Consider the following 16,491-nt stretch of genomic DNA (forward strand, 5'->3'; position numbering starts at 1 on the left):
CTGGGGGTACCATCCTAAACCCTCCCCCCTCCTCATGGTGGCAGGTCATGAAATTCAAGGGCCAGCTATAAGGGCCATTGGTTTATTTAAATAGAACACAAAAATCTCCCAAAATTTAGCTAGTTAAAGTTATTGCTGAGGCACTTGTTTGTTATGATCAAACTGTTAACAGAGACCCTGACAAACAGCTGACCTTAATCATCTGAAATGGATCCATGAATTCGCCTGCCTCCATGTAGCTTTCAGAAATGTGACAAGCCATCTCTCAGCCTGACATACCATTTCCTTCCTTCCTTCCTCCTTCTCCTTGTAGCAGGAGCACGCAGAAATTTAGCATCGAGAAAAATGATAATAAACCCCTTACTGAGGCAAAAGGAGGTCTCAGATATGTGGATGAATACCAATATGTTGAGTAAATTTTCATTGAGCAGGATGGTTGCAGAAGTTTGCTTGTCAAGAGTTGACCTCGTTGTTGCTTTCCAAAGAGTAACACAATTAATTAAATGATGAGGTACCCAGCATATTTCTCAAAGACATAGTCGCTTCCTGTCAAATAAAATGGGGAGGGGGTTGCAGTTATTTGACATCTCAGTGAGAAACATGTCAGGAATCTTTAACGCCCTGGATTTACACAAATGTCACCCACATATATGGCAGTGCTGTTACTCAAGTCTAAAACTGTTCTTGTTTATCTGTGGATATCAGATCACCAGAAGCTAGCGTTTTTCCCATCTGTTGAGAGTAACATCATTTTATTCGACTATCTGCTAAATGTATAGTTAGTCTTGCCCATTTAATAATGCTTACTATAAAAACAAGAAAATGCTTAAGGTACCACATAAAAAAGGTAAAGGGCCCGTGAACGGTTAAGTCCAGTCAAAGGCGACTATGGGGTTGTGGTGCTTATCTAGTTTTCAGGCCAAGGGAGCTGGTTATTGTCCACAGACAGCTTTCCAGGTCATGTGGCCAGCATGACTAAACCACTTCTGGTGCAATGGGAAACTATGGCGGAAGCCAGAGCACACAGAAACGTCATTTACCTTCCCGCCGGAGTGGTACCTATTTATCTACTTGCACTAGCGTGCTTTCAAACTGCTAGGTAGGCAGGAGCTGGGACAGAGCAATGGGAGCTAACCCCATTGTGGGGATTCAAACCGCCAGCCTTCTGATCAGCAAGCCCAAGAGGCTCAGTGATTTAGACCACAGCATCACCCGCATCCCTCTATGGTATCACATAGGCTCATGTTGGTATTTGTTGTTGTTTAGTCATTTAGTCATGTCCAACTCTTCGTGACCCCATGGACCAGAGCACGCCAGGCCCTCCTGTCTTCCACTGCCTCCTGCAGTTTGGTCAAACTCATGCTGGTAGCTTCAAGAACACTATCCAACCATCTCATCCTCTGTCGTCCCCTTCTCCTTCTGCCCTCAATCTTTCCCAACATCAGGGTCTTTTCCAGGGAGTCTTCTCTTCTCATGAGGTGGCCAAAGTACTGGCGCCTCAGCTTCACGATCTGTCCTTCCAGTGAGCACTCAGGGCTGATTTCCTTAAAAATGGATAGGTTTGATCTTCTTGCAGTCCATGGGACTCTCAAGAGTCTCCTCCAGCACCATAATTCAAAAGCATCAATTCTTCAGCGATCAGCCTTCTTTATGGTCCAGCTCTCACTTCCATACATCACTACTGGGAAAACCATGTTGGTATATAGAGCCCTAAACAACTTGGGACCAGCCTATTTGAGCCCCAAGCCCAGGAAAGGAGCTTTTGACTATGCCACACACTTCTGAGGTACAGTTTGTGACCACCTAGGGCACGGCTTTTACCATTGCCACAACTATTTTGTGGAAATCCCTCCCTTAGGTATCCAGCAAGCATCTGTGGTGCTATGGGTAGGACTAGGGGTAGGAACCTGTTGGCTGTCCTGATGTTGATATACTCCCATCATCCCTGACGCAGCATGAAGAAGCTGAAGCCCATCAATATCTAGAGAGCCAAAGGTTCCCCATCCATGCTTTGGGTGTTTAAAACATTGACACAGACTTTCCCAGTCGTGTGACACAACCATGCTATCTGTGTTACCTTAATGTTGTTGGTTTTCCCCCTGTATTTTATTTTGCAGATGCTTTCAAGTCTTAAAATGCACAAGATTCTGGTATCTTATAAGTTGAGCGGGTCAGAAAGCCCTACAAACAAAACAAAACAAATAGATAAGCTAATGCACAGTTCTGTGTTAGGGGAGCCCTTTGTGAAGTTTTGCCATTTGAGAATTCAAGGCGCATTGGCACATTTATCATCTTCTTGTACAACCTCCACTTAACACAATCTATAATAATGGTAAATCAAGTGTTGGCAGGTGCTGGACGTCAAGGCTGTGGTTCCCAAGACATAGAGAAACAAAAAAGATTGAAGGAACGCATAAATTGTGTAAACTTAGCCCGTGAACTGACTAATTAGCAGAGTGTCTTCATTAATCTAGAACGAGCCTTTAACATCATGGGGCCTTACCAATTGTAAACGCTGCTACAACACAAGAATAGGTATTTTTAATAAAATTGAAAAATCCGCAAGCAAAACTTCTGGGCAAAACCATTCAGAAAGAGGGTTATCTGTTAACATAGAAACATGCAGCAAGTCCTGTAGGTATATTAGTCATACATCTAGATTTATTGTGAATTATATCTAAGATTATATACATTAATATCAATAGCATACCCTCCACCATTTCTCTGATGAAAATAGAGACATTCCAACATTTCTCCAATGAAAATAGGACGTCCTAAGGAAAAGTGGGACATTCTGGGATCAAATCAGAAACCAGGACGGCTTCTGTAAATCCGGGACTAAAGTTGGGGAGCTGATTATTGATGGTAGATTCTTGGCTAGGGAAGTGGTTGTACAGGAAACAGGAGAGGTGGGTTTCAGTATTTTCAAGTACTGAAATTATTTTAGCTGAACTTGGTCCTTTTCTTTCACTTAGAAAAATTAACTCAATGGAAAAAATGTTGATTATATATTCTGAAGATGTACTGGTGTGTCAAGAATGCCTGTGGGAATGATGTTAAGTCATGACATAGCATGGTTCCTGTGGGGCATTTATCAAGGCTGCTGCTTTTAATTGCAGCTCCACCGCTGCTTGCAGCAACAGCAAAATTAGCAACAATGTGGGGGGCAGAGACTAATTGCAAACTTCTGCCACCTTATATCTTTCAAATAAGCCAGGCCGCCACCAAATCTCAAAGCTCCGAAAAAATCACAATAAACTTTGGGGGCCATTGTCACACACCCATCCCCTGATGACTATGAACATGGCCGGGCTGAATACTTCTAGCAGGCATTAATAAACATGATACAAAGGGGGTCAGATTCTGCATTTGTGCGGCGATAGCATAAACGCATGAAGTACATTTGGCATTAGACATACAGTGGTACCTCGGGTTAAGTACCGTATTTTTCGCCCCATAGGACGCACCTAGTTTTTTGGGGGGGATAAAGAAAAAAAAATATTTTCCCCCCCCCCCGGCGCAGGGCTGGGGCAGGGGAAGCCCGAGCTTCCCCCGACCTCAGCCCCCAGAACAGGCTGCTATCCACAAGCCTAGGGAGCCCGGCGGGAAGTCGCGCCGGTCTCCCCAGGCTTGCGGATATCTGCCCGAAGCCCGGGGCGCGCGCCCCTGGCTTCAGGATGCAGGCAGCTCTCCGCAAGCCGTGGGAGCCCGGCGGGAACTCCCGTGGGCTCCCAAGGCTTGCAGATAGCTTCCTGAAGCCTGGAGAGCGAGAGGGGTCAGTGCGCACTGACCCCTTTCGCTCTCTAGGCTTCAGCGAAAGCCTGCATTCGCCCCATAGGACGCACACACATTTCCCTTTCATTTTTGGAGGGGGAAAAGTGCGTCCTATAGGGCGAAAAATGCGGTACTGATTTGTTCTGGAGGTCTGTACTTAACCTGAAACTGTTCTTAACCTGAAGCACCACTTTAGCTAATGGGGCCTCCTGCTGCTGCCACGCCGCCGGAGCACGATTTCTGTTCTCATCCTGAAGCAAATTTCTTAACCTGAAGCACTATTTCTGGGTTAGCGGAGTCTGTAACCTGAAGGGTATGTAACCCGAGGTACCACTGTAGAGCACAATGTTCTTCTCCTGGAAATGTCTGGCCCAAGTTCCTAAGCAGAAACAGTGTCTTATTTAGCATGGAAATTCAGTTGACTGGGTGGCCACCTTAACTGGGTCAGCGGAATATACAGAGATGAATGCATAAAAATCACATATGTAGTCTAAACCCCTAAAATATTGAGAATTATTACTAATACTTTTTAATTAATTCTCATTAAAATACACATTGTTTTTTGCATTATGTGTAGCTGTTTTATTCCTTACCTTGGCATACCAGGTTTTAGAAAGTTTCAGAGTTAGCATATGTCAGGGGTTCAGGAGCAGAGGCAAGGGCAAGGGAGGAAACAGAGAGCGAGGGGGAGGAGGCAGAAGAAAAGATGAGTGATGACGACGACCCGAGATCTCCGAGTCTTTCCAGTGAATCAGAAGATTCACAGAAAGGAGCACCAGTGGCCAGGGCAAGGGGGGAGCCTAGGGGGACACCCCAGGAAGATCGAGCCAGAGGGGACTCAGAGGGGAGCAGTTGGAAATCGGGACCAGCGTCACCGCCAGAGAGCAGGGAAGAGGAAGGGCGCCAGGGATCAAGCGCTGGCAGCTCACAACAGGAGGGAGGGCACGAGTCAGGAGTGGCCACACCTCCATCGGGGAGCGAAGAAACGGTCAGGCGGAAAGTGGAAGGTTGGGCGCGCGCGCCAAGTTCAAATGCACAGGAAAGTGACGCAGTAGGCAGCCCGGAGAGGGAGCCAGGTCCTAAAGCCCGGCGCAAGGAGACAGGAGGGTCCGGGGGGTCGGCGTCAGAGGAATCCCGGAGGGAAGAGACCCCGGGGGGCAGAGGGACCCAGAGGAGAACAGTCAGGCGGAAAAGGTGGAGCAGGGCTAGGATATTAAGTTGGTGCACAAGGGGCGGAGACTCAGACGGAGCTTCGCCGATCTAACCATAAGAAGTAGAGTTGCACGCAGCAGCTTGAGAATGGAAACTGTAACTCAATAAAGACTTTTACTTAATGATCGCTGGCTAGCGTGATCCTCTGTGAGCTAGGATCGGGGAGCAGCTCTGACAGCATATTTATAACATACATATATTTATAGTATATGTTCTTGTTCTTAATATAAGAAGAAGCTATTAAGATAAGGTCATAATATACAATAAAAAAAAATCCAGTGCTATATATTTTGCAACTTGAATGTATATATCTGTTCTATAGCAACTTCCCTGTTTTGTTTTGTTTTAAATCCTCAACATATGCATTTAGAACTGTAGATTATTTAGCTCATTCAAGAATTAGCAAGTGCTTTACAATTTATAGCATTAAGTAGACCAGGCTTTAACAGCAAATGCTTAAGAGATAAACTTGTGTTTTTTGGGTAACTTCCTCCCACGCTTTCTTTTCTCCTAATAGGGTTAAAACAAACTCTATAGATACATTAAGTTAATCAATATATCTGCACACATCAAATTATATCAAACACTTAAGATAAATAAATAGACCAGGGATGCTAATTAGGTTTATACCAGCAATATCTCTGGAGAACTGAGCAATCATAGAACAGATAAGGAAAAGGGTCTATCAAGTAGATTAGATTAAAAGAGGCTTGTGTGTTTTCCTTGCTATGCTTCAAGCGCTCTCACTAGTATTTTAATATATTGCATATAGTTTTAAGTGACATGCAGGGCTTGCAGTCCTCCATTAAAACCAATGGTGGCTTTACTATTGACCTTGGTAGAAGCAGATTGCCCTCAGGTTTTATATGGATAGCGCACTTGGGTTACTGGTGCTGACGTTATTCACCCCAGCCTTGGCCTAAACTTCATATTTGCTGTACTGCACTGTAGGATCAGATTTACTCATTCACTTCTCAAGCCTGTGAATGGAAAGAACTTTGCACACTTTGTATAGTGGGCAAGTGTCACAGGAAGCTTAGAAGACACACAGTGAGGAAGCTTGCCAAGAATCTTCTTATCTCCCGGAAACATGGACAGAAAAACAACAGAAAACTCCTTTCTCAGCCCTAGGCAAACTCCGGCCCTCCAGATGTTTGGAACTACAATTCCCATCATCCCTGACCACTGGTCCTGTTAGCTAGGGATGATGGGAATTGTAGTCCCAAACATCTGGAGGGCCGGAGTTTGCCTATGCCTGTCCTATCTCCATCCTGACACAACTAAACTCCAGTGCCACCTAGTGGCAAAACCATACAATGGCATTATCCACCCAAGAGGTAACTTGGCTTTCTGCATCAGAGTCCTCATCCTGGTAGGGTATAAAGAATTTATGTTGTGTTCATTTATAGTTTCCTTCACACAAATTCCATTTTTTCAAAAAGGAGGAGAAGGCACAAGCATGATAGGATGAAGGCCACTTAATCAGCCAAGCAGAATTTATTTAGCCAAGATATAAATCAGCCATAATATCCTAGCAGTGCATCATATGTTACATGACCAACTTGCAGTTGATCCATGGGCCATCATTTCAAAGGGGAAGAATCTGAGATGAATCCCCAACACTGCACAAATAAGTATGTCAGAGTGGAGTTATTACATAGAGAAGAGAGGGAGGAGATGTGAATTTGGGAAACCATTTCTCACAGGATTGGGTATGCGCGCAAATGGCAGCTTTTTGAGTAGAAAGAAAGAAAGAAAAACCAGGTTGTTTGTAGGTTTATTGTTTCCAAACTGCCTTTTCAAGGCTTTCTAACAAAAGTAGGAAAACAAGGTAAGATTGATTACTGAATTTTTTTATGCATTTCTTGTTGGAAGTTCAACAGCAGGGATCATTCACTTTGTTATTTAAGAGATTAGTTCAGCAGGATCTTTGCTGAAGGAGCATGAGTTCTGATTGGCTGTGTAGTTCTGAGGGGTTTTCCTCTGTATGTTTGGTTGAATGTTGTCCTGCTACGTGCAAAGCCTGAAATAAGAAAGACAAAAACTATGCTTATTTCTCCTCATGTTATATACAGTTTTGTTCTGGTTCCACAATAAAGTGCAATCAGGACTTTTCTCTCTGGATACCATCTGCATTATCTAAGTGAATTTGCTAGCGTTTCTTTGCCCAGAATAGGGAGGCATTGTTCTGCTTTTTATAAGTTTTGAAAAGCCCAAGTGATTTTCATTCTAGATTTCCTAAACGTATTTGTGATGGGAGTAGATAAAGATATATCTACTTCATTACAGAGTTGTATGAATATAGGTGTTGGAATTTTCAATGGATAAAGGTACAATTCATCCCTGTCCTACAAGGGATGAGCTCTGCTCATGCAAGAACAGCACACACAACAAACATCTCATATATCCAATGGAGCAGAGCATTTTAGTCACAGCTTGGATGGCCATTTTTCCAAGTATGGAGGGTGAGACTTTTCCAGTTGCTAAGCAACCTCATCACTTGCTTTCTGCTGAAGGTAATTAAAGAGAGTGTCCTGTGGTGGTTAAGAAAGCAGAACCTGATTAATTTTTGAATCTCCAGAATCACATTTTTAAAAATAAATATATATATCCTGCTTGGGTAAAGGCTACAGCAAAACATATAGAGCTGATGAGGAAGAAGAATAAGCCTAACCTTAGAAAGCTGTTGTTATTGCTATAGAAATGTATATGAGGACATATTGTGGTTGCATGGTTACTTCAGGAAAAACTCCCATCACTATGAGGAGCCACCACTGGGGCTAGAATTGGGGGGTCTTTCGTTCTAGGTGCAACTATTCTGTACTGGCCATTTTTTTAAAAAAATGTAGCCTTGAAGTATCCTCTCAAGGTTCTGGACAGGTCCTGCCCACCCATGCAAGCTGCAGGCCTCATATCCAAAATCTGGCAAACTGACTGTGCTGGCTGGGGAAGGGGTTGCAACATGGAACTATGTGGAAAAAATAAGGGGAAATACAGATCTGGCTTAATTCTGGGACGAAGACCCACTCTCTCAGCATTAGCATTTCTCTTTTCCCTTCCCATCTCAAATTCTTCAGCACAGCCAAAACTCACTAATATCTTCTGGACCAGGAATTTATTCCGCTGCAAAAAAAAAAGGGCAGAAGAAGAGTTGGAAGAGCTTTCGTTGTTTCTGACCATAAAATTGCCTCGCATGAACTTGGTTCTTGGTCTTTCAAGTGCAGAGCACTGTCATTTTCCAACATCTCCTTTGAAGCGGAGAGGAGGCAAGCCAAGGTCTTTGCTACTAATCTGCTTATACTCGTCAAGGCTGTCCTTGCAGGTGCACTTTTTAAAAATTTTACTACATAGTCACCTGCCTGAATGCAGTAATGGTAAAAGCTACATGCCTCTCTGCATCGAGCTTTATTGTACACTACAAAACCTGCCGATTAAACAAGCAAGGCTCATGGAGTGTGTAATCTTCAACTCCTGCTTGTGATTATCCCTTTTTTATTAGATGAAGAGCATCCTACTCTCCTCTGCTAGATTATTAAACTCTTGACTCGATGGAATCGGAGAAGATGTCATTGTGGTGTGTGTGGATTGACTGCCATGGGAGGATGAGAGCCAGAAGGCACAAAGGAAGCTGCCTTGTACCATGTCAGACCATTGGTCCATGTGGCTCAGTATTGTCCACACTGACTGGCAGCATCTCTCCAGGATTTTCAGGCAGGAGTGCAGGGAACGGACCTGGCACCTTCTGCACGCAAAGCAGATGCTGTACCATTGAGCTAACTGCACTCAGTACAGCGGCAGAACAATTCTCAAGCAACTTTCAGCAGAAGCTCTGTGGGTATGTGGTTCCCATATCCTCGCAATAAAACAAGAAAGCACCCAGTGCCTGTTAAGTTAGCTCTTTGTTCAAAGAAACCAAAACAGTGCAGGCAACTCTTCTCAGTAGGTCTTGCCCCAACGAGGCAGTTGTGAGCACTGAAGGTCCTCACCTTCCCACAGCTACCTAAGTCCCCTCCTCTCCAAGGTTCCCCCCCAAGCAATTAGAGGCTGTGTCTGCTCGCAACCACTCTCTCCTCTGCTCTTTTCACTTCTCTGCATGTTCTGGGAGACCAGCCAAGAGGGGAGCTGGTCACAGCAGGAGGAGACTCCCTGGATTCTTCAGCAACCTACGTCATCTCGGTCTCCTGGCCCCCTTCCTCTCCTACCTCTGAAACAGGGCTGCTGTCTGCCCAAGCTTCTTCCTGCTCACTAAACCCTGTTGCCTCTTCTGACACCTCCTCCTCCCAGTCTCCTCCCTCTTCTCCCTCTGACCACTCACCATCGTCCCACCATCAGTCCCCTGGCTCTGAGCCTTCATCCAGAGCTGATGTCTCGCACCACTCACCTGCATCCAAACAGTCTGTAACATATTGCTGACCTGCTCCTGACTCCACCTCCTGACAGGTACACACATACATGTGCATCACTTGATTTCTCATAAAGTGAAAAACTAGACCTTCACCCTATGTGCCTATGTGGGTTTTACCTCTTCTGCTGAGCAGGGGAGAGGCCTGTACATTGCCACCCCTCTCTCTTGTACTTTTAAGGATCTTATGAAAGCCTCTCTTCTCTAATCCACCAAGGTTCAATTGGCCTACTCGTTAAAAAAATACATATATACCCAATCCTGGTAGTGAAGCCACATCTTCTAACTGGAAAATAACAGCAGCAGCAGCAGCAACAGCAACTAATTATAATAAATTAAGGAGATGGTCTGACAAAACAGCCAGAACTTGCACTGGAACCCAGAAGGGGACATGACGATAAAAACCACACACAGTAAGTCATTTAAAAGAGATTGGCACGTTTCCCCTACTCTTCATTTCCAGTCCCAATCATCTAACTAAATGAAGTGTGAAATAAAGCTCTGCCTAAATCATTAGACAATGCCAAAGCCCTTCCTTCGGAAGTCCCCGGAGTCTTTGTTGTTTTCAAACCAAGCCTGGTTCCCAGCAAAGCAGTTCTGGAAAAGTCTGTTGCTCAAGGGGAACTTGTGGGGTTGTCTAAGCCCTGTGCATTTATCTACCTCAGTCCAGCGACTGGAAGATCCGCACATGTAATCGACGTGGATGCCGACGCATGCCGAAATGGAGGCACACATCCACAGCAGGTTGGTCATCCAATTGTTGTGCCTTAACAAAAGTGCAGGCTCCTCTGCCCTTTCCTCTTCTCCCTCTTCCCTTCTACAGCTGTCTCTGCTGCTGTAACTTTGTGTTGTCTGGTACCTCTGACATGGAGCGAGGTGGGCTTCAGAAGAGGGAGCAAAGCTCCTTGACCCAAGATAAATATGCCAGCAGATAGCTGTGACATCGATGTGTTGAAATGTTTCTTCAGTACAGCAGAAAGATATCTGTAGGGCTGTCTCAAGTTGAGAGTAATGATGCCTCTGGTTTTCTCTTCCTTACACAAAAGCTGGTAGCTACCCCTGATGAGAAACAGAAACTTCTTGCTTAAAATAGTAAATAAAAACAAACAGTGAGTAACGAGAGCATTTGCAACAGTGTGCCCATCTGCATTGTAACGAACTGTGCTAAATTTACAATGGGCTTCTGGAATAAGGGCCTCTGTATGATATCAACCGTTCGCACTGAGAACATTGATCAAATTGCTAATTGGATTCACACACCACGGACATCAGCCTTTAATGTTAGGCTTCATTGAGCAGCAAACAGTGGCATTTGTTTTCTTCCTAATGGCCCTGAGTGTCTTCAGGAATGCAAAAGTCCATCAAAGCTCTTGGCGCAGAGAGGAATGGTCCTGACACAGGCGTACGAAACAGAGGCTGCCGCTAAGCCCATCATTTTGCTTCATCGCCAGTGTCCCCTTTTATGTACCTGGGGGGCACTTCTCCAGGCATGTGGCACTTGCTTTGTGCATTAAGATAAAGTGTGTCGCCACCAAACATTCCTACCAGCAGCTTGCAGCAGTCTAAACACAAAGCAGTGCTGTGAATGTTGTGACCCAGTGTAGTATACCCACTGTGAATGTCAGCCTAGGGAGACCTGGGACCTCCATTCAGCCATGAAGCCCATTGGGTGGTCATCATAGAATCATAGAATCATAGAGTTGGAAGAGACCACAAGGGCCATCGAGTCCAACCCCCTGCCAAGCAGGAAACACCATCAGAGCACTCCTGACATATGGTTGTCAAGCCTCTGCTTAAAGACCTCCAAAGAAGGAGACTCCACCACACTCCTTGGCAGCAAATTCCACTGTCAAACAGCTCTTACTGTCAGGAAGTTCTTCCTAATGTTTAGGTGGAATCTTGGATGAGCTACTGTCTCACAACCTAAGCCAGTGGTGGTGTTACAGTTGAACTTTGGAGCCCAAGCCCAAAGTGCCTGGGGGCCCAAATGTTTGTGGTTTGTTTGTTTGTTTCATTTTTCTTCCAAGGATCTCAAAGTGTTGTACGTGGTTCTCCTCCTCCCCATTTCATCCTCACAACAACCCTCTGAGGTAGGTTAAGGTAAGAGATGGTGACTGGCCAAAGGTCACCTATTGAGCTTCATGGTTGAGTGGGGATTCAAACCCTTGTCTCCCAGATCCTAGTCCAACACTCTAACCATTACACCAGGGGCAGCAACAGATGATGGGGTGCAACAGTACAGCAGGAAAGATACCTTGGGTGTTGACAATAGTCGCTGAAACGTACCTCTTTTTTTATTTAAAAAAATGCATTTGGAAACGTGTTGGGTGGTTTGGGGCATTGTGTAGCAAAGTAACAAGGCTTCATTTCCCCAGAAACCTTCTGGGCATAAGATAGAATCACAGAATTGTAGAGTTTGAACGGACAACGAGGATCATCTACTCCAATCTCCTAAAATGCAGGAATCTTTTGCCCAGCGTGGGGCTCAAACCCACAACCCTGAGATTAAGTCTCCTGCTTTACCAACTAAGCTATCCGTCATGTACAAAGATTTGATTTCCCACACACACACACACCTATTCTTATGCACATCTGGCATTGTAAAGCAGTTCTGTATGCTTATTAAAATGGCATCTGAATATGCTGGTTCATATATCATGAACGCTGCTTCTCGTTTTGCACTATAACATTTCATTAATACTGCAAGAAATCCCTTACTTCTGACTGATTCCTGAAATATTTCCCTCTAACTGTTCCCAAGGGAATTATTTGGGCATTTTGGTGAACACAAAAGCCAACACCTGGGAGAAATGTTTCAGAAAAGGACATGGAACCTGCTGTGTGTCAGTTTGCATGAAAACAGAATACTAAATTGAGCCTAACAGTATGTATCTGACAGCTGCCAATTTGGCCAACACTGCCGAACATGCCAAGGGATTTCAGAGCTATTGTATCCTCTGCTGCTCATTGCTGGATAAAACAGATAGATTTTTTCTGAAGGATTATGTAACCTATCGAGGTGCATGACAACCTACAAAGCTGACATTAAAGCAGAAGTTGCTGTTTAAAAACTATTTAAAATGAGTAAACAGAAGTAGATATTTAAAAAAAACAGTTAAAGAGGAAAATAACGATTGAGAACAGAATCGTTAAGAGTTGCAAGAGAGCTTGGAAGTCAGTCAGTCTCACCCTTGCTCGGTGCAAGATGGCAATCCAGTCTTAGCTGATTACATCTCCAATGAGGGAGAGCCCACCACCTCCTGAAGCAGACAGGTCTTCCCATTAGGAAGTTTCTCTTACTGTTTAACCAAAATCTGCTTCTCTGCAGTTTTCACCCAGTGGATCCAATCCTGCCTTCTGGAACAGCTGAGAACAACAGCCCGCTCCCTGTTTTGAATGGCAGCACTTCAGTTACTTGGAGACTGTTCTTGTGTCCTTCCTTAACCTCCCCCTTTTTCCAGATTAAACATACAGTGGTACCTCGGGTTACAGACACTTTAGGTTACAGACGCTTCAGGTTACAGACTCTGCTAACCCAGAAATTTCTTAACCCAGAAAGTTCTTAACCTTGGGTTAAGAACTTTGCTTCAGGATGAGAACAGAAATCATGCAGCAGTGGCACAGCAGCAGTGGAAGGACCCATTAGCTAAAGTGGTACCTCAGGTCAAGAACAGTTTCAGATTAAGAACAGACCTCCAGAACGAATGAAGTTCTTAACCCGAGGTACCACTGTACTCAACTCTTTCAACTTTCCTCATGGGGCTTGGTTTTTAGACCCTTTGGGATCCTGGTCACCCTCCTCTGGTCATACGCCAGTTGGTCATTGTCCAAGGGTTGCACACAGGATGCGGCAGGGATCTGTTGATGCAGCCCAGAGGCGCCATCTTCTCAGTTTGATTGAGGGAACTGATGTGATGTCCTGATGTGGTGAAGAGCCAGGGGGCATTGCCAAACATCCTCTGAACATTGAGGGGGCCCACTCCCCTCAAAAAATAAATAAATCGGGGGGGGGGGTGGACTGCCTTGGCCCCTGGTTGCTGGTGCATATGATGCAGTCTAAGATAGCAGGAGCACTTCATCAGCCACAGTTAATTACAACCTGTGCAGGGCAGTTCCACCCAAGTTGAAGAGAGGCCTGCACAAACTGTTGCCCTTGAAAAAGTAATAATAAATGTGGAGGGAATAGAGTTTGACAAGGATGTCCAATTGTGCCTTAAAAGGTAAAGGGACCCCTGACCATTAGGTCCAGTCATGGCCAACTCTGGGATTGCGGCGCTCATCTCGCTTTATTGGCTGAGGGAGCCGGCGTACAGCTTCCGGGTCATGTGGCCAGCATGACTAAGCCGCTTCTGGCGAACCAGAGCAGCACACGGAAACGGCGTTTACCTTCCCGCCAGAACGGTACCTATTTATCTACTTGCACTTTGACGTGCTTTTGAACTGCTAGGTTGGCAGGAGCTGGGACTGAGCAACGGGAGCTCGCCCCGTCATGGGGATTCGAACCGCCGACCTTCTGATCGGCAAGGCCAAGGCTCTGTGGTTTAACCCACAGCACCACCCGTGTGCCTTACTTTTACATTATTCACAGAGTTTTTTCTAAGCTGGTGTCAAATGTTAGCTTTTGTATTTCATGAGGTCATATTCTCTTACTGCACTGTAGTAGTTTGTGTCTTTTTGTTTCCTTGCATTTTGCACTTGAGAATCAACACCATAAACTCTGGTGCCTTAGACCAGATTTTTAAAAAAGCGGGGGCAGGGATTTGAAGTTTCCAGTTAAAAGGAAGGTGTGGAGGGGAGTCATCCCAGCACAGATGTCCGCAGCAATCATTTTAGTCAAGGACCTGGTACAACGGATTTGCAATTAAGTGAAGTGAGCTGCTATAGTCAAGCTCTGTGAGATGTGTTTTCCTCTAACTGCCATCAATCCATAACAAAAAAGTCAAATAAATTTGAATGATGTTGGGAAATCACAGGCTAATTACTAGTATTACAGCAGCAGAGAAATAGGGGCTAAATTCATCAGATAAATTATTCATTGTGAATTATATCATTATTAGTATGATATACTTTGATGAAGTCCTGGTTTAGCTGCTTTTTTGGCACATTGTAATAATGTCAATTTTCATTATTTATGGAGTCATTTCTCACATTTGTCCTGTTCATGCCTTGTATAATGTATTGCAGATGCAGTTCTCCACCATTAATGAACTAAGCATTTGGCAGAGACAAACAAAGGAAGCACAGTTACCTAAGGAAAGGGGAATGAGGAAACAACAGCAGTGAAACTCAGTTGCAGTTGCAGTTGCTTGAGTGTGTGTGTGTCTTTAAGTCACCCTACCATTTTAGATTAGAGTTTAGCGCAGCTGCCTCTGAATGGGGGTTCCCGTGGTCTGCAATACCTATTAAAATCCCCGAACTGAATAAGTAGGGCTTTGGGAACGCATATGAGGTGGTTCAGTTTGGGTTCTTGAATACTCATTCTAAATGCCTCATATATATTGATCAGAGTAACTGGAGAATGAAGACATAGTCAAAGGGTTGGATTTACAACGGGAAGGCTGTAATATAAACTTTTAGAGAAAGGAGGGAAAGGATATTAGAAGCTGTGCTGCTTTTATGGCTGCAAGGTGGCTTTTAACTTAAGTAGCGTGAAATGAGATCACCTCGATGGCTTTGAGTCTTTCCTGAACCTGTCTTCATCTGAACACAGAATGATTCTTTGCCCTGCTAATCATTCTATCGTAAAGATCTATAAGGTAGGGGCACATTTTGGTGGCCTTCTTGACTGGGCCCCGGAAGACACAGCCAAGGGCTTCTCCACATCACCTATTTATTGAGCATTCATCCTGATTTGCTGGCGCAAAGCTTCTGCAGCATAGCAGCCTTTATTGTCCATTTGTTCTGATTTGTTTGCAGGGCAGTTGTGAAACAATGAGCATTCACCCAGATTTACTTGAGGGGTGTTCACCCATGCCCCACCCCCCACATCACTTTTCAAACTGCAAAAGTCTGGGTTTGTTTGCTTTTTAAGTGAATTTCTTGCACTCGAACCACAGGGCACTTTAATCCGCTTTTATGTGCTCGGTTTCTTTCCTCAAAATAGTGACAGTCTGGTGGCACCCCAAGAGAGGAGAAAATACAGCAGGGATGGCAAGAAACCCCACACAAAATTCCATCTCTAGACACATCAAATGTGACAAACCAGTGTCACAAAGCAGTTCAGTCTGAAAGAATCGTTTCCAGAGCCTAACAGGAAAATTTCCTTCTAAGCAGGCCAGACTGGTACCATTTCTTTACACGGTTTTCACAGTACCTAAGATACCAACAAAGCAGTATTCAAGAGCCTCTCCTCAGGTTTTGCAATACACCTTGAATACCATCACCTTGAATAGCCTTGAATACCATTGCCTTCATAGCCAAATCTCTTCCACCACCGTCTCCCTCATCAACTTGCACCATTTCCTTCAGCGCAATTTCACCTTTTCCTCCTCTGTCCTGCCTTCCTTCAGTTCAAATTCACTAAATTACCTTCGCCTTCTCCACCTCCTTCATGCTTCATGGCTTATTGGTTGAACATACTCATTTATTTGTTTATATATTTGTTAAATATATCCTTCCAAAGGAACCCAGAGCAGCAGAATGAGATTGATCAGATCAAAAGTATTTGTAGATACGGCAACAAACTAATAATGCTTGGTAATGCACAAGCAAAAGGAAACCATTCTACAAGATCTCAAAAAGGATGCACAGTTGTAGCGTTTTCTGCTAACTGGGTATATAACGTATTGAATGCTTTTCATAACTCAGGTGGAAGTATCAGATGGATTTAGAACTTTGAATTTGTTCCTCCTGCTCTTATTTTGCCAACAGCCTGACCTATAAATGATTCCTACATCTGCTTCCCTTGAAAAAAGGGGTGAGGAGCCTGTGGCCTCCCTCCAGATGTTGTTCAGCTACAACTCCCATCTACTGGACATGCAGGCTGGGAATTATGGGAGTTGGGGGTCCAACAACCTCTGGTGAGCCACTCCTGCTAAACTGGTCTGAAAACTGGCTCGTCCGGAGGGGGGAAAACTTGCCTCCCACAACTTCCAGCCAACAGT

At 44.6% G+C, this 16,491-nt stretch overlaps 2 protein-coding genes across 3 annotated transcripts in view; one reads left to right on the forward strand and one right to left on the reverse strand.

Annotated features, from left to right (window-relative positions):
- Positions 1–16,491, forward strand: part of B3GALT1 (beta-1,3-galactosyltransferase 1) — a 323,903-nt gene that overhangs the window by 259,628 nt on the left and 47,784 nt on the right. The gene's annotated exons all lie outside the window — the stretch shown is intronic.
- LOC308581530 (uncharacterized protein) overlaps positions 6,758–16,491 on the reverse strand; it is a gene marked incomplete at its 5' end in the record, with an annotated part of 84,933 nt that continues 75,199 nt past the window's right edge. The window contains one exon of the mRNA XM_081184034.1: positions 6,758–7,009. Within this exon, the coding sequence (XP_081040160.1) occupies positions 6,905–7,009 (105 nt within the window). The 3' untranslated portion in view covers positions 6,758–6,904. The remainder of the gene's footprint in view (positions 7,010–16,491) is intronic.

The sequence above is a fragment of the Podarcis bocagei genome (genome assembly GCF_964188305.1).
Source record: "Podarcis bocagei genome assembly, chromosome: 1".
Lineage (NCBI taxonomy): Eukaryota > Metazoa > Chordata > Lepidosauria > Squamata > Lacertidae > Podarcis > Podarcis bocagei.